Here is a 19,057-nt window from a genome sequence, read left to right as displayed (position 1 = left end):
CTTATATACCCACCTGCAATGGGGACACTCCACAAGTGGTGAAGCAGGTCGGCAGGTATCTTTTTCTCTCTACCTCTCTATTTCATCCTCCCCTCCCCTCCCAATTTCTCTCTGTCCAGTAGAATCAAATGGAAAAAGGAAAAACAGGGCCACCAGGAGCAATGGATTTGTAGTGTTGGCGTTGAGCTCCTGGAGGGAAGGGAAGCTCAACTGCTAAGTAGCAGTAAATTTCCCCTTTTCTAATTGTAATAATTTTCTTAGTATACCTCTGTATGACTTAATAAAATTTTGTTCAGTGGAAGAGCACTAGTTCCAACAGACTGCACCTTATAGTCAAGGTATATACTAAGTTATACCACCTAGATTTGTGTAATCACTCCCTAAGGCATTTGCACACTGATAAAATTACCTACTAATGCATTTCTCAAAATGTATGCCAATTTCAAGTAACTTTTAAGCCTCCACAAAATCTTGCATCCTAGTTTCCACCAACCTTTGCAAACCCTAGAGTCTTCTAGAGCTACTGGATACAACTGGAATCTTGTGTTTCCTTTCTATTCATTTTACAGACTTAGTTTCTCTCTCAAGAGAAACTCTCTAACTGTCTCATATGGGAGAGAGTGCATAATAGTTATGCGAGGCTGAGGTCCCAGGTTCAATCCCCAGCATCACCATAGGCCAGAGCTGAGCAGTGCTCTCTGGTGTGTCTCTCCCCCCTTCATATACACACAGACATATACCTCATTAAAATAAATAAAATATTAAAAAGGAAACAGATATATTGGAATAAATAGTTTAAGTGATTAAAAACTTCTCTTTAGAGAGCAGAATTGGAATATGTATCAATAGAAGGAACGAGATACTGATTTCTCTATAACACTATTTATTTCAGTTTTGTGATTACAATGGGTTACAAAATTGTAGGATTACAATGTATAGTTATACACCACTGATTTTTTAATTAACTAATTTTGACAGAGATGGAAACTGAAAGGTGAGGGGTAAAGAGGAAGAAAAATGCTGTAAAAATGAGATACCACTTTACACCTGTGAGAATGTCATATGGTTAAACACATATATTACTAAGCTCAAAGACCTGTATTCAGGTCTCCACCTGTAAAGAGAATGCTGAGCAGTAAAGCAGGTCTGCAGATATCTATCTTTCTCTCCCCCTTTCTCTCTCCCCCTCCTCTCTCAATTTATCTCTGTCCTACCTATTAAAAAATAGATTTAAAAAAAAAAAGAAATAAATGGTTGCCAGGAGTGGTGGATCTGTAGTGCTGGTACTGAGCCCCCACAATAACCCTGGTGGCAATTAAGAAAAAAAAATGAAAAGGAATATCATATGTTAGAAAGAACATAAACAACAAATGTTGGTGAGTATATGGGGAAAAAGGGAAACTTTTGCACTGCTGGTGGGGATGTAAATTGGTCCATGTTGGGCACCCCCCCTACTCCATCCTCCATTGCTGACCCTATGGTCTATTTACATAATCACTGTTTTGCCTGAAAGATCCCCACCAGTTAAAACCATCGCAACAGTTGCTAAGGACACTTCCACCTTCCCAGCATACCTTTTGCCTCTCTCAACCACCTTTCCTAGCCATTTCCATTTCCGACTTGCCACTTCTGGTTTTTACCCTATAAAGCCCACTTCTGTTTCTGGTTTCTCTCTCTTCCTCATTTCTCTTTTCTCTCCTGCGTCCCGACCTGGAGAAGGGCTGGTGTGCAGAGCAAGAGGCAGCCATTGCGGTTTGGTGCCATGTGGCCTAACCCACTGTGCTCACACCCGACTCTGGAGCGCTCCTGCATCAATAAAGAATTGTATTACCATGCCGCCAACAAGTCCCTGAACAGTCTGGAGATTTCTCAGAACTCTAAAAATGGACCTACCCTTTGATTCAGCAATTTCTCTCCTGGGGATTTACCAAAGGAAATAAGAACACAGATCAGAAGAGATCTATGTACACCTATGTTTATAGCAGCACAATTTGTAATAGTCAAAAATTGGAAACAACCCAGATGCCCAACAACAGATCAGTGGCTAAACACACTGTGGTATATATCCACTATGAAATACTACTCAGCTACTGAAAATGTTGAAGACATCATGCTAAGTGAGATAAGCCAACAAACCAGAAAGACAAATACTGAATGATCCCCACTTACATATGGAAATTAAGAAATAAAGACAGAGAGGGAAAACACAAAATAAAACTTGGACTATCTGTGGTATATTGCACCAAAGAACTAGGGAGAAATTAGTGGAGGAAGAAGTGGAGAAAACCTTGGGGGCTTGATGTAGGATGATGTAAAAGGACCTACATTTTGGGTGAGAGTGCTTTCACTCAGAGATGAGACATGATACTCATGCACTCACAACTGCACTGTCTATCATTAACCTCCCAATAACATGAAAAACAAAAAAGCAAAAAAAGAGACACTTGCAGCACTGCTTCACCATTTATGAATCTTTTCTCCTGCAGGTCAAGACATGGGGTTTTAACCCAGGTTCTTATGCATAGTAACCTGGGCACTCAACCTGGTGTGTCACTGTCTGGCCCTACATTATTTGATTTCTTAAATTTCACATTTACTATACCTATAAAATCTGTTGTTTTAGTAAAAGCTAAAAAACAAACAAACAGCTTCATTTGGAGGCTTTGTTTGGAAGTTCTTGCTTTGTGATGGGCATGACCCAGGCTTACACCAGGTCCCTACTTCACTGGGGGAAGCTTTAGTGCTGTGGTATCTTTCTCTCTGCCTGTCTCTCAGTTTTTCTGTCTTAAAATGTCAGCCTGGAGCAGTGACGCTCCAGTAATGAAAAGGAAATGTTTTAGGGGCTGAGCAGTGGCACACCTGGTTGAGTGCGCATGTTACCTGGATTCAAGCACCTGCTGCCCACTTACTAAGAGGATGCTTCACAAGTGGTGAAGCAGGTCTGCAGGTCTCTCTCTCTCTCCATTGCTATCTTTGCCCTCTCAATCTCTCTCTGGCCTACCAAATAAAGCAGTTAAAAAAAAAAAAAGGGAGTCGTGGTAGCACAGTGGGTTAAGTGCAGGTGGTGGAAAGCCCAAGGATGGCGTAAGGATCCTGGTTCAAGCCCCCAGAGCTCCCCACCTACAGGGGAGTAGCTTCACAGGTGGTGAAGCAGGTCTGCAGGTGTCTTTCTCTCCTCCTCTCTGTCTTCCCCTCCTCTCTCCATTTCTCTCTGTCCTATCTAACAACGACAATATCAACAACAATAATAACTACAACAATAGAAAACAAGGGCAACAAAAGGGAAACAGAAATGTAAATAAATATTTTTTTTAAAAAAGAGGAGGGATTTAAAAAAAGTTTTTAGGGGGCTGCTGGAGTCAAACCCAGGGCTTCATACATAGGCATGTGCACTACAGATGAGTTACATTTCTGCCCCCTAGAAATTTTATTGTAAAGCCTGAAAAAATATTTAAAAAGAGAAAGGGAGAGACAAAACACCAGAGAAAATATCTGCAGATCCTATATCTGATAATGGTCTAATATTTAGAACCAATAGGCAACTTTTACGACTCAAACATTAAAAAAACCTGAGCTAGGGAGATATGCAGAAATAGCACACAGAAGCTGCATGACTTAAGTTCCAGATTCAATTTCTAGCACCACTAAAAATAGGCAGAACTGAACAGTGATCTCATCTTTAAAAAAAAAAATCTCAAGGAGAGAAGAAAAGAAAGGTATATGGGTTATGTAATAAAGCTTTCCAGTCTGAGGTTCCAAAGTTTCAGACTGAATCCTCTGAAGCACTATAGGCCTGAGCAGTGCTCTGGAGAGAAGAAAGAAAGAAAGAAAGAAAGAAAGAAAGAAAGAAAGAAAGAAAGAAAGAAAGAAAGAAAAAGAAAAAAGGGGGGCAGGTGAAGGAGATAGCAAAATGGCTACGCAAAAAGACTTTCATGCCTGAGGGTCCAGAGTTTCAGGTTCAATACCCATACCACAAGCCAAAGCTGAACAGTGCCTCAGGTAAATAAGTATAGGCAAAGGATTTAAATAGACATTTTCCCAAAGATAGATTAAAGAGAGATAAGGCCATGAAAAGAGGCTCTGCTGGGCTGGGGAGACAGAACAATGATGATGCAAAAGACTTTTATGCCTGCCTGAGGCTCTGAGATTCAATGCCCAGCACTACCATAAACCAGAGTGGAGCAGTGCTCTGGTCTTTCTTTCTTTCACTCTTTTGGTCTTTCTTCCTTCCTTTCTTTCTCTCTTCCTGTTTCTCTCACTAAATTAAAAAAATGTTCAACATAATTTGCTGTTTGGAAATTCTAAACTTCAGTGTAATACTACCTCACTCCAGTGGGATGGCTATAGTCAGAAAGATTGTCAATATCAAATGTTGGCAAGGATGTGGAAAAATTGGAACACTTTACATATTGTTTGTGGGAATGGAAATGGTTCAGCTGCTTTGGAAAAACAATTTGGCACTTGTTCAAAAATTTAAACAGTTACCATGTGAAATAGCAATTCCACACCTACATATATGAGAACTGAAAACATGCCTAAATAAAAACTTCTCCAAGAATGTTCTCACTACTATAACTCACAGTTGCCCAAAAAAAAGGGTAGAAGTAATACAAATGACTAATTCATTATAAATGGGTAAATAAAATGTAATATATTCTGAGGCCAGGGAGTAAAGTGTAATGGTTATGCAAAAGACTTTCATGTCTGAGGCTCACAGGTCACAGGTTCAATTCTCAATACCACCATAAGCCAGAGCTGACCACTGCTCTGGTTAAAAAATTAAAAAAAAAAAAAAAGCATTCTCTTGTATCATTTGGAACAAAATGGATGAGGCTGGAGGTGATTATGAACTAAGTTAAATAAGAGGTAAAGAACAAATACCAGGGAAGTCGGGCTGTAGCGCAGCGGGTTAAGCACAGGTGGCACTAAGCACAAGGACCGGCATAAGGATCCTGGTTCAAGCCCTGGCTCCCCACCTGCAGGGGTGTCGCTTCACAAGCGGTGAAACAGGTCTGCAGGTGTCTATCTTTCTCTCCCTCTCTCTGTCTTCCCCTCCTCTCTCCATTTCTCTCTGTCCTATCCAACAACAATGACAACAATAATAACTACAACAATAAAACAACAAGGGCAACAAAAGGGAATAAATAAATAAAAATAAATATAAGAAAAAAAAGAACAAATACCAGATGGTTTCCTCTTTTGTGGAATATCAATTGAAATTGCAAAATGATGGCAATCAAACTGTCTCTTGGACTCTGTGAGAAAGAATTATAGTTATGGGAGAGGAGGGATGGGACAGAATGTTGGTGGACAGTGTGGTAACTTATTCTGACCATATATGATTGTGAAATTATACACCTAAAATATTATAATTGTGTAAAACTCTGTTAAATGATTAATAAAAAGGAAAAAATATATCTGCACTGCTATGGCTTGAACAGTGCCCCCCACATCTCCCCAAAAGATAACACTGAAGTCCTAATTCCTAGTAACTATTTGGAAGCAGTTTGTTGGAGTAACCAAGTTAGAATAAGGCCATTAGAATGGACCCTACTCCAATAACTGGTGTCCTTATAAGAAGAAAAATATCATGTGAAGACAGAGACATATGAGGGAAGAACACTACATGAAGGACAAAGAGATTGAAGAGATGTAATAGCAAGTCAAGTTATACCAAGGATTCACAGCCACTATCAAAACTTAGGACCAGATTCTACCCAGTTTCAAATTAAGTATGGCTTCTTGATTTCAGACTTCCAGTGTTCAGAACTGAACTGTGAGACAATAAATATCTCTTTTGTTTTTTTTTTAAACCACCTCCTTTGCAGTATTTTGTTAGAGCAGTCATACAAACCTAATACAGATTTTAGAACTAGGAAGCGGAGTGCTGATGTAACAAGTACTTAAAAATGTAAAAGTGGCTTTGGAATTGAGTAATGTATAATGGGGAAAGGAATTTTGTTTGACAGTAAAAGTGAAGAATTACATTAAAGATATTGTTGGTAGAAAAGTGACTTAAAGGTGAGAGAACATAAACCCAAGTGTAATGTCACAAGAGTGGTAAAAGACAAGTTGCATGAGAGTAAGAAGAAAGAGCCAGTTGTTTTACATGTTATTTAGGGGACAAAGAAAGGAATGTGATTTCATTCGTTCAACTGGCATCCCTAATTTAAGAGTTAGTATAAGGAAAACAAACAATCATTATTGCCTTGGAACTGTAGAAGCTAAAAGTATATTGGAATGGAAGCAGTTCATTTTAATAAAAATTACATCAAGGGGCCAAGCGGTGGCATACCTGGTTAGCATACACATTACAGTGTGCAAAGACACAGGTTCAAGCCTTAGTCCCCACCTGCAGGGGAAAGTTTCACCAGTGATGAAGCAGGGCTGCAAGTCTCTCTCTCTATGTCTCTGTCTCTCTCCTTCCCTAGCCAATAATAATAAAGAAAAATAATTTGATCAAGTAACTCTAGGAAAAAAAAAACTTTTATTAAAATTTGTTAGGTCTTCTTTTCCTCATTTACTTAATTTTTTTTTTTTTTTTTTTTTTTTGTGGCTGGCACTTCACTGTATCAGGAAAAATTTTTTCAGATGGAAAGCCAGAGACAGCTAGGAAAAGTGAGAGCGAGAGGGGGAGGGAGGGAGAGAGAGAGAGAGAGAGAGATAGAGAGGCCATAGCACTGAAGTTCACATCCCTCAGGGCAGAAAGGGGCAGGTTAGAACTGGGGTTGTGTCCATGGTAAATAAAGCAAGTTCACTACCCAAATGAAGTATCTTGCTGGCCCATCTCATTTACTTGAACTGACTGGACAAGTCTAGACAGCATATATGAAAAGTGGACTTATAACAACCAGATCAGTTTGAGTCTGACACTACCACTTATTGTAACCTTGGACAAATTAGTATTTTCTCTCCAATTTCTTGATAATGAGCTATTTTAAGGACGTATGGCATCATTTCTGAACTAAGTTTTACTCTAAGCAATCATTACTTATTTCTTCTAAATCTGGGTTACATATCCCCACTGAGTACATAGACAGCAGTAGGCACTTAGTACACTGTATGCTAATGAAATGTTTATCTGCTGCTGTCCCAGGCTTTTTCAAAGGTTTCTTGGTCACATTTGTAGTCTCCATATTTCACAGAAGTGTTTTCTATACATAGCAGGCTTCGTTAAGTGTTGCGGGGGGGGGGGGGGGGGAAGTGGCACACTCATTTGAAGACACCTGCAGACCTGCTTCACCGCTTGTGAAGCCACTTCCCTAAGGAGGGGAGCCAGGGGCTCGAACCAGGATCCTTACACCGGTCCTTGCGCTTTAGGCCACCTGCGCTTAACCTGCTGCGCTACCGCCTGACTCCCTTTAAATATTTTTTTATTATTATTTTTATTTCTTTATTGGGGGAAATATTTTTAATTTTTATATTTACTTATTTTCCCTTTTGTTGCCCTTGTTGTTTTATTGTTGAAGTTATTGTTGTTGATGTCGTCATTGTTGGATAGGACAGAGAAATGGAGAGTGGAGGGGAAGAGAGAGAGGAGGAGAGAAAGACAGACACCTGCAGACCTGCTTCACTGCCTGTGAAGCGACTCCCCTGCAGGTGGGGAGCTGGGGGCTCGAACCGGGATCCTTAGGCCAGTCCTTGCGCTTTGCTTAACCCGCTGCGTTACCCCCTTCCTTTTTTAAATTTCTTTGACAGAACAGAGGGGAACTAAGAGAGACAGTGGGGATATAGGAGAAAGAGAGATACAGAGACCTGCAGCACTGCTTCACCGCTGATGCACCGTCCAAAAAATACTGCAGGAATTAGGCCAGGTCGTCAGGGTCGTGACCAGGGCAGGGAAATCACCTCCCTAGCTCATCCACAGCACTCAGGTCTCCTTAGTCTCTGGTCTGTCAGTGTTATTTTACTGGGACTCAGTTTCCTTAGCTTTTATTAGATCTGTAACACCTTTTGATGGCTACTTGACTAAATCTTATACTTCATCGGAAGGCTCTGGGCAGAACTGCTTAGGGTGAATCGAGTCCTTTTCAAAAAAGTGACAACGGGCTCCTCTGAGAAAAAAACGGGGCCCGAACTCAAATAATAGCCTTTCGTCACAACTAAGTACCTGGCAACTGGGTAGAATAAGCAGCAGGAATCTTTGGTGTCTCTCTCCTTTGCACCTACACAAACCCTTGAATTTCCTTAAGAGGTTGATGACTGGCCTCCCCAGGCCACCTCCTCTATGAAGAAGCCTGAACCCCAGTGACACATAATCTCTGCAAAAGACATGCTCTTTCCCTCCCGGTCAGCATCACAACCAACCCCTTCTCCGGCCCTGTCACCTTGGCTGCCTGACCCATGGCTCTCTACGCCGACGCAGCCGCCTCTACAGCCCTCGAGTCGCCGCGCCGATCAGCAACCAATCACCGCCGGAGTGGATTGTCCAACTTTCCGTAGCCACGTTCCTGGAGCGCCGTAACCAATCACGATGCAGTCTCTGCTTCATAGCCCCGCCTCCCGCAGAGAGAACCCGTCCCCGGAGGAGAAAGTTAAATAGCAGCCGTCTGATAAAACCGCGAGAATCTTCAGAATCCTATTCGTGGCGAAAGGAAAACGGAAATTTCCAGGGCGCCACATTAGTTAGGGGCAGAGTCACTTCCGGTCTTTTCAGCGGCGGTGGGGCGTGTTTTTGACACCTGTCTCTTTCGCTCTTGCTCAGGGATGGTGGGGGCGGGGCGGGGTGGGGCATTTATTCAAGAATCCTTATTTAAGCGTACCCCCTGTGCGACTGCGATGTGACCAAAACCGTGTAAACGAAAGCCAAGTCCTAACAGCGGACATCCATTGGAATGCTTACTACCAAAAGTGCTATTCAATTTTGTTTTAATTTCCCCAGAAAATGAAAGACTTCTGCATCACAAGACTAGGATATAGAGATCTGGAATACCAATTCCTGTACCTGAAATGAAATACTACATTTATTTTCTATATACCCTGCCTATTCATTTTGTCTTATTCCTTGCTCTTTTTTGCCCTCCAGAGTTATTGCTGGGGCTCATGAATCCACTACACCTGTTGGTTTTTTTTCCACGATTGAGTAATACAGAGAGAAATTGAGAGGGGGAGGGAAAGACAGAGAGGGGGAGAGAAAGATAGACACCTGTAGACCTGCTTCACCGTTTATGACTGCAAGTGGGGAGGGGAGCCAGGATCTCGAACTGAGATCCTTGTGCTTCTTACTATGTGCGCTTAACGTGGTGCGCCACCGCCTGGCCCCCTTATTCCCCGCTTTTTCTTGTCAAGAGGTTGGAAATGGATAGTTTATAAATTAATTGTAAACAATCACATAGCATTTCTTTTCTTTTTTTCTTTTTTGCCACCGTGGTTATTGTTAGGGCTCTGTGCCTGCACTACGAATCCACTGCTCCTGGAGACTATTTCCCTCCCCCCTTTTTTGTTGTCCTTGTTGTTATTATTATTGTTGTTGTTGTTGGATAGGACGAGAGAAATGGAGAGAGGAGGGGAGAAAGACACCTGCAGACCTGCTTCACCACTTGTGAAGCGACCCCCCTGCAGGTGGGGAGCCAGGGGCTCGAACCGGGGTCTTTGAGCCAGTCCTTGTGCTTTGTGCCATGTGCGCTTAACCCGCTGCACTACTGCCTGACCCCATAGCATTTTTTTCTTTTTTTAATTTTTTAAATTAATTTTATTTTTGAGAGAGATGCAGAGAGAGGGACACACACACACACACACACACAGAAACACCAGAGCACTGGTGCCGGGGATTGAACCTGGGACTTAGGAGCCTCAGCCATGAGAGTCTGTTTGCATAACTGTTATGCTGTCTCCTCCGCCCAGCATGTCTTTAAGTGTATTTTAACATATGGCCTTATAAGCATCAAGAGCAGTTCTTTATTTCCGTTACATAATTACAGTTTACTTTTCCTATCCTCACACCCTTTCAGGTTAACTTTAATGAAAGCTGACTTTTTAATTGGCAAAATGGATAAAGTGTTGGATTCTCAAGCCTGAAGTCCCATGTTAGATCTTTAGCATCATGTGAACTAGAGTGGTGCCCTATTTCTCTTCCTGTCATCGAAGTTTCTGGAGCTATGTAGTAGACAAAATAATGGCTACTAATAGATTTTCATAATCAAATCCTATGTATGCCTGCATTCTTGACATGATAAAAGAAATGTTACAGATATGATTAAGAATTTCAAGATGGAAAGATTATTCTGGGGGCTGGGGTAGATAGCATAATGGTTATGCAAAGAGACTTTCATGCCTGAGGCTCCAAAGTCCAAGACTCAGTCCTTGGCACCACTATGAGCTAGAGCTGAACAGTGCTCTGGCCAAAAAAAAAAAAAAATATATATATATATATATAATTATTATTATTATTATTATCCTGGATTGCCTAGTGAGTTCAGTGTATCTATAATTATATTTAGTGGAAGAAGGAAACAGAGTCAGAGGAAATTTGAAGATTCTCCACCGTTGGCTTTGAAGGGTCCACAGGTCAAGTTGTAGATACCTTTAGAAGTTGTAAAAGGTAGGAATGATTTTGCCTAGAGTCTCTGGAGGAAATGCAGTTCTACTAATGCCATGATTTTAGGGTGCTAAAATTCAATATGGACCTTTGATTTTCAGAATTCCATCAGTTTGTAAGCCCTTGATATCTTTAAAGTTAATAGCACAGAATGTTCAATTTTTGCTCCCACCATCACACCTCTGATTCTCCTTTTTTTCTGTTTTGCTTTTAGACTATAATCACCCCCACTATTTGGGTCAACCTGGGTAGGAAAGGACTCTCCTCACTTAAAGATCCTTAATTTGATCATATTTGAAAATGCCTTTTCCCAGTATCACAGTCTCCATGGATTACGCATAGACATCTTCTGTCTACCATATTCAATATTTCATTTGGGCAAAGTTAGTCAATATGGTTTAAATGTAGGGAAATAGAATAGGATGGGAAAAAAAGAAAGTAAGAAAGAGAGAAAGAAAGAGACAGTTAGTCATGGACCTGATCATATTGCCTAAGTCGAGGCAAGGATATGATGAAGTGCCTTACCAATGGAAGAATTACACTCTGGCCTATATTTTTTTTAAATTGTTGTTGTAGTTATTATTGTTGTTGTTATTTATTTCATTATTAGATGGTGTTGGTCTGCTTCTAAAGTCTGCTTCTAAGACCCCTTCTGTTGCATTGCTTGCGATGTGGTCTATTTACATAATCATTGTTTTGCTTGCACTGGTTTAATCCCCACTGGTTCACTCATTTTCCTTCTCCCCACCCCCTATCCTACCTACGTCCTCTTCTGACCTGACACTTCTGCCTCAGGAGATATATAAGGACAGGATTGTGATTAGAGATAGCTAGCTTGCACTGCATTCCTGCTCATCAATAAAGATTGAACTGCATCTCAGCTCAGCCATGAGTCCCTGATCCTCTGTCTCCCGCCCGCCAAGCTAGAGCGGCAAGATAGGACAGAGAGAAATGGAGAGAGGAGGGGAAGACAGGGGAGAGAGAAAGATAGACACCTGTAGACCTGCTTCACTGCTTGTGAAGTGACTCTCCTGCAGTTGGGGAGTCAGGGCTCCAACCGGGTTCCTTACTCTGGTCCTTGTGCTTTGCGCCACGTGCGCTTAACCCACTGTGCTACCGCCAGACTGACTCCCTCTGGCTTGTATTTTAGAAGGTCATTTTGGGTATTTATGGCCAAGTGACTATACTGAAAGCAAAAAGACCAGCTAGGAAGCTCTCAAAGTATTCTAGGCATGATATAATAGTGTCTGGAATTAGGAATGTAAAGCAGAGGAAATGAAAAAAACAAAAACCTGGGGCTGGGCAGTGGTGCACCTGGTTAAGTGCAAATAGTATGAAGCTCAAGGACCCACACAACGATCCTGGTTCCAGTCCCTGCTCCCCCACCTGCAGGGGGGCATAGCATTACAAGTGGAGAAGCAGGTCTATACGTGTCTATCTTTCTCCTTCTTTATCTCCCCTTTCTCTCTCAGTTTCTCTCTAACCTATCTAATAAAAATGAAAAAAAAAAGTCAGGGGTGGGGGAGATAGCATAATTGTTATGTAAGAAGTCTGTCATGTATAAGGCTCCAAAGTCTCAGATTCAATCCTCTGCACCATCATAAGTTAGAGCTGAGCAATGCTCTGGTTAAAAAAGAAAAAAAAAAAAGTTAACTATATTCATTTGTGTTGCAAGTACAGAGGAAAAGCGTTATGGATATTTCAGTGGTTTTGGTTGAACAATTGGTTGAATGATATTACAGAAGACATAAAATACTACAGAAGGATTTTTTTGTTTTGTTTTTTTCTCTCTTGTGTTGGTATGCTTCTAAATTCTGCTTAAAGACCTTCTGTTTTTTTTTTATATATTTATTTATTCCCTTTTGTTGCCCTTGTTGTTTTATTGTTGTAGTTATTATTGATGTCGTTGTTGTTGGATAGGACAGAGATAAATGGAGGGGGGCAGACAGAGAGGGGGGGGAGACAGAGAGGGGGAAAGAAAGATAAACACCTGCAGACCGGCTTCACCACTTGTGGTCCCGCCCTGCCTGCAGGTTTAATCCCCATTGGTTAGATGGAAGCTTTCTATGTTCTTTTTGTGCTCTTTATTTGCTCCAACCCCTCTCCTAGTCATTTCCTTTCGCTTGCCACTTCCGGTGAAGAGATGCATAAAAGGCGATGTATCTGATTAATAAACGAGATACTGCTTCCCAGCTCAGCCATGAGTCCCTGGTCATCTCTCTAACACCCATGAAGCTAGCCCAGCCTGGCACTCTTGAGTGGAAGCAAATTTAAAGTGCCAGTTCCTGGTAGATAGTTGAGCAGAGATGGTGATATATAGTATAGATGACTCTGGAATCAAAGACAGATAGTTTAGGAGATAAATACTGCAGACTCACTGTTAGCGAGCATAAATCAAACCACCATCCACTGTAAGGAAGCAAAGATGTTTATTGACGAATTGCAATCCGGGCCAAGATGGTGACTGGTGTTAGTCTACCAAGCTCGGCCCCGAACAGGGCTCAAACCATACAATTTATAGGAATTCAGACTACACTCAGGGAGGGGGAGCACATCACCTTATCAATCTACATCCAATAACAGGCTATAGCAAACACAAGATCCAATCATTTCAAACTTAGCAAAAGCATGATCCATTCAAAGCAAAGCGCGGGCTAGTTTCAAATATAGTAAGATCACACAACCAATAGAATTCAACCAGGCAGGGTCGCCACATCCCCCTGCCATCTGCTATGACCACCCATCCGGTGGGCTGCATACCACAAAGTCAGTTCAAAGGTCCTGATAAGGCTTATCCCCATGTAGGGTCCTTTGAACTATGGGTGGCCTTCACTGATCAGATCCTGTTTATTCAAGGGGGAAGGGGCAAGGAATTTCCTACTTCACTCAGCAAGACAGCTCAACTCTAAAGAGAGAGATAGGAATTTAACACTAAAACCTAAAAAAAGGAACTTAACCATAAAAAATATTAATAAATCATTGGTACTGAAGGGAAGTAACAGCATATTGTTGTCTGTCACATTCCCCACTAGTCTTGGCCGCAAATCAAATCCTTGATTCTTCTTCACCTTTCTTTTCCTCTTCTGAGTCATAGTCTGAGTCATAGTAAATATGACCTCCATTGGCTTCTAGATAGGTTTCTAAGCTCATAACTTTTCCAGTCCGTTGCTGGATCATAGACACCAAGGTTCTCCACAGGCAGGGACCCAAGGTGACTATAAGCAGTAAAGTAATCAGGGGCCCAGCTATGGTGGCAACTAGGGTTTTAAGCCAAGACGGCCAGCCGGAGAAAATATTTGAAAACCAGTTAGAAAACCAATCGCCTTTAAACCAGCTGCTCTCTCTCAGCTCCTTCCACTTCTGAGCCCTATCTCCTATTCTCCTCTTGACTTCATTTAGGCTTTTTTTTTACCAATCCAGAATGGTTGGCATAAAAACAGCAAGCTTCATTAAGGGCAACACATAATCCTCCCTGTCTTAAAAAGAGCAAGTCAAGTCCTCTCCGGTTCTGGAGGACCACCTCAGCCAGGGAGGACAGTGACCCTTCAAGAGCCTCCATTGAGTCCTCTAATGTCCTTAAGTCCTGGTCCACCTGTTGGTCTAATTCAACTATGGTTTCTTCCTTGGCCAGTGCCGTTGCCCCTACAGCAATGGATCCGGCAATTACTACTCCTGTCAGTAGGGGAACTAGTACCGGAGCACGCTTCTGTCTCTCGGACCGGAGGGGGCTACTCTCTTGGCCTTCCAGGTGCGCCCACCCAGCCTCCCCGTGTGCATAGTATAAGTGGGGAAGGACATGAGTCAGGATACAAAGTCCCTCTTTCTCCATTCCCCAGAAAGTAACACAAGGGGCCATGCCCATGCCTGAAGTGCAGACCCACCAGGTTCCCTCTGGGGCTCTTAAGAGGACTGCCCATTCCTGAGTTTTATTAGCCTCTATAATCTGGGAGCAATGGCCCCGATATGGGGACATTTCTAGCTGATAATTAGCCGTAACAAAACAAGTTCCTTTCCCTTGAATCTCCCCCAGGGTTACTTGGTGAAGCTGCGTTCCCCATTTGCATTCTGGGCTATTTGAGTTCCTTGATGACAAGGTTAACATCTTGATGTTTCCCTTACTTGTGCCTGTCTTAGCTATGGCTGCTACTCCAATGTAATGAGGGGGTTCAGGATGCAGGCATAGCCAACAGTCACGGGTTACATTTGGGGTAGAGCTATTTAAAAGAGCATACACCAATTCCACAGACCTCACCAGCGTCTTTACTCTGGGATGTACATCGGGCAGGTGGTTGGTACCTAGTTCTGTTCTCCCTGCAGAACTCATACCAATTTGGTCTTTTCCAATCCCTGTGTCATTTGGGGGGTTTCCAGGGTCCTGGTCCAAGGGAATGGGTCTCAGGGGACCTGCGGGGTTCGGGAACCAGGGTTGCACCTTCAATTGGATGGTGAAAAGGGCTCCCGGATCCTTCCCAGCGAACACTATCCGAATGCCCCACATCCGGCCTCCTGTCCAAGTCTCAGTCTCATGCCATGTCTTGACCTTAACTTCCACAGGGTTACAGTCTCCGAGATTGCAGGTGCCTTGTTTAGTTGGGGCACCCAACCGGGTCACTCTTGTAAATTCCAGGTGCTTATCACTGTCCTTCACCGGAGATGCCGTCAAACATTCCCCCCAAAGGCCACAGAAAAAGTAGTTTTCTCCTCTGCAGTCATTGGAACGTCCTTCCCTGGGGCAGACATAGTAGGGTCTGTCCCACAGGCGACTTTCTCTGTTGATGGAGCCGCACCCTCCATCCTTAGTAATTGAGCTGGACCAGTTCGCGCCGTTCCAATTTTCCCCAAATAAGTCACAGAGGTCAAAGGAGAATATCGGCTGGCCAGTGGTTGGCAAGCTGTTAATTACTTTCCCTTCTGCATTTCTCAGTTCCCATACATGTATTGGGGCCACCTGAGGGTGTTCATCCTGGGAGGCCCAGCTGAAACAAAGCAAAAATATCAGAGTTAGGAAGAAACTAGCCGGACTTTCATGGGGTCCGAGGTGGGCACAGCACGCCATCTCTTCGGCTCTTCCGCTTCCGTGGAATCAGTGGGATCCGGAACAAATTTCTTCAAGCGAGTGTGGTGGATCCAATGCCGCTTCCCGGCGACTTTCGCCGCTGTCGGTGTGCTTAGGATGACGGTAAATGGTCCTTCCCACCGGGTCTCCAGGTGATCAGGGTGCAGTTTCTTCACTAGCACAGAGTCCCCAGGCTCGAACAGGGGTGCAATCCGGCCTCGGGCTTCCTCCTTCCGGGTCCCTGGTTTAGCAGTCCGGACAGCGAGTCTGGCCTTTCCCCGCACCGCCTGAAGGGCCTGCAGAGATTCTAATAGGTTACCTCGGGCTATTTCAGCCAACTTCTCAGCCCCTATCCGGGGCACCAGGGTGGGCAACTTGCCGTACACAATTTCAAATGGGGTGAATCCAGAAACATAAGGGGTATTTCTACTTTTTAACAAAGCAAAAGGTAAAAGAGTAACCCAGTTCCCGCCAGTCTCTATCCTTAACTTAGTCAAAGTCTCCTTAAGTGTCCTATTCATCCTTTCTACCTGCCCTGAACTCTGAGGGCGATAAATGCAGTGCAGCTTCCATTTAATTTGCAAAGTCTCAGCCAATTGTTGGGTGACCTTGGCAATAAATGCCGGACCATTATCCGACCCCAGGGAATATGGGAGACCAAACCTTGGAATAATTTCAGATACCAATTGTTTCACAACTACTGGGGAAGTCTCTTTCCTAGTAGGGAAGGCTTCGGCCCAACCCGAGAAGGTGTCTATCATCACTAGGAGATACTTGTAACCTCCCGGAGCTGTGGGCATCTCAGTGAAATCCACTTCCCAATGTTCACCAGGCTCTTCTCCTCTCCATCGGGTTCCAGGCCGCTTGGCCTGGATGGGGTTGGCGTTTACTCTGGCACATGTGACGCAGCGGCTTACCACACTCCTGGAAATCCTGTATAAACCTGTTATTAGATAGAATTTGTTTATTAGTTCAGCCAACTTTTCTCCCCCCAGGTGAGTACTTCCATGAGCCAGGGTCACAACTTGTCTCCCCAACTGTTGGGGCAGCAGTATCCTTTGGTCTGGGAGGATAATCCACCCGTCTTCACTTTGTCTTCCTCCAAGTCTTCTCCCCAATTCTTCCTCTTGTTTTGAATAACTTGGTCGTCTGTCTGGTGATATTTCCGTAGGTGAGGCTACTACTAACTGAGCCTGAGTCCCCACTAGTCTTTTGGCAGCCTTCCGGGCGATGTCGTCAGCAAACTGGTTACCCTGTGCTACATCTGAATTGTCCCTCTGGTGGCCCTTGCAGTGTATTACAGCTACCTTCTCAGGCTCCCATATAGCTGCCAGCAAGGCTAGGATTTCTGGTGCATGCTTGATGGCCTGACCTCCTGCAGTTAGCAGTCCTCTCTCTTGGTACAATGCCCCGTGAACGTGGACAGTGGCAAAAGCGTATCTGCTGTCAGTGTACACGTTTATCTTCTTCCCTGCTCCCCACTTGAGTGCTTGAGTCAGTGCTATCAACTCTGCCTTCTGAGCTGAAGTCCCTTGAGGTAGCGAAGCTGCCCATAGGACCTCTTGGTTAGTGACCACGGCTGCCCCTGCATACCTCACACCGTCCTCCACAAAGCTGCTTCCATCAGTGTAGAGAGTTACCAGTGCATCAGGCAGGGGGACGTCTGTCAGGTCAGCTCTCAGTGAGGTCAGGGCTTCCAGGATTTCTCCGCAGTCATGGGTGGCTTCGTCCTCCGGGTTGGGGAGCAGGGTGGCGGGATTTAATACGGCTGTCTGCTTGAAAGTAACACGGGGCGGGTCTAGCAATAGTACCTGGTAATGCGTGATCCGGGCGTTGGTCATCCACCGGTCTGGAGGAGAGTAGAGCAAGCTAGCCAGATTGTGGGACGTAACAATTTCTAGAGTCTGTCCAAATGTCAGTTTCGTAGCCTCCTTTACCAGCAAAGCGGCGGCAGCCACTGTTCTCAGGCACCCCGGCCACCCAGCTGCCACAGGATCCAGGCGCTTAGACAGATAGGCTACTGGTTTCTTCCAGGGTCCCAGAGTCTGGGTGAGAACCCCTTTGGCCACCCCCACACTTTCTGCGACAAACAGCTGAAAAGGTTTATTGAGGTCAGGGAGGCTCAGGGCCGGGGCACTTACCAAGGCTGTTTTCAGTGCCTGGAAGGCCTTCTCCTCTGTCTCTGTCCATTTTAATGACGTATCGCCTCCTCCAGTGGCGACGTAGAGGGGTTTGGCCAGTTCTGCAAATCCTGGGATCCATAACCTACAGTAGCCCACTGCCCCCAGGAATTCCCTGACCTGTCTCTTTGTGGACGGGGTCGGGATCTTCAAGACAGTCTGGATCCTTGCCTGGGACAGCGCCCGCTGGCCTTCCTTTATTTGGTAGCCCAGGTAGGTCACTTCTTGGGCACACAGTTGGGCCTTTTTGGCAGACACTCTATACCCCAGAGCCCCCAATACCTTCAATAGGTCACGAGTAGCCTCTTCGCAATCTTTCCTGGAGGGGGCAGCAATTAAAAGATCATCCACGTACTGTAGGAGGCTGCACCATGGGTGTTCACCTCGAAAACTGGACAAGTCCTTACTCAAGGCTTCATCGAACAGGGTTGGGGAATTCTTGAACCCTTGTGGCAGGCGGGTCCAAGTTAACTGACCAGTCTCTCCTTCTTCAGGGTCCGTCCATTCAAAGGCGAATATGGGCTGACTCTGAGGGGCCAGAGGAATGCTGAAGAAAGCATCCTTCAAGTCCAGGACGCTATACCAAGTCCGTTCTGGTGGCAGGAGGCTGAGAAGAGTATAAGGGTTAGGAACTGTGGGGTGGACAGTTTCCACTCTCTTATTTACCTCTCGCAGATCCTGTACTGGCCTGTAGTCGTTCGTTCCTGGTTTCCGAACTGGGAGGAGAGGTGTGTTCCACGCTGATTTGCAGGGTACCAAAATGCCGGCCTTCTTCAGGCGTTGGATATGGATCCTGATGCCTTGCTGGGCCTCTCGGCTCATGGGATACTGGCGCACACGGGCTGGAGTGGCAGAACTGGTTAATTGCACCACTACGGGGGTCACATGTTTAGCTAGCCCGGGGGGGTTTGTTTCAGCCCAAACATTAGGGATTTCCTGCTTCCATATTTCCAACAGGCCCAAGTCATTTTCCTGCCTCATATCCTCATATAGTCGGTATTCTTCACTGGCTGGCATAGTGAGCAAGATGCGCCCACCAAAATGTACCGTGGGTCCCTTGTCTACTTCGAATGAAACAGTTGCCTGTAGTTTTTGGAGGAGATCTCTTCCAAGGAGTGGTTCCGGGCATTCAGGAATTACCAAGAAGGAGTGGGTGATAGTCTGCAGGCCAGGGCCCGCAACCCTTCCAGTGGATTTCGGATAACTTTTTACTTCCCCCGTAGCTCCCATAATTTTAACTTTCTCCTTTCCAGTGGGTCCTACTGGTTGCTGGATTACTGAATG

At 44.4% G+C, this 19,057-nt stretch overlaps 1 protein-coding gene across 2 annotated transcripts in view; it reads right to left on the bottom strand.

Annotated features, from left to right (window-relative positions):
- LYRM7 (LYR motif containing 7) overlaps positions 1-8,616 on the bottom strand; it is a 31,839-nt gene extending 23,223 nt beyond the window's left edge. For both annotated transcript variants that reach the window (XM_016192312.2, XM_060177696.1), the window contains exon 1: positions 8,328-8,616. In XM_016192312.2, coding sequence (XP_016047798.1) covers positions 8,328-8,345 — 18 coding nt within the window. In that variant the 5' untranslated portion in view covers positions 8,346-8,616. The remainder of the gene's footprint in view (positions 1-8,327) is intronic.
- Between the last annotated feature and the right edge of the window lie 10,441 nt (positions 8,617-19,057).

Source organism: Erinaceus europaeus, chromosome 2 (assembly GCF_950295315.1).
Source record: "Erinaceus europaeus chromosome 2, mEriEur2.1, whole genome shotgun sequence".
In the NCBI taxonomy this organism is placed as follows: Eukaryota; Metazoa; Chordata; class Mammalia; order Eulipotyphla; family Erinaceidae; genus Erinaceus; species Erinaceus europaeus.
This window is presented reverse-complemented; position numbering and strand designations above follow the sequence as displayed.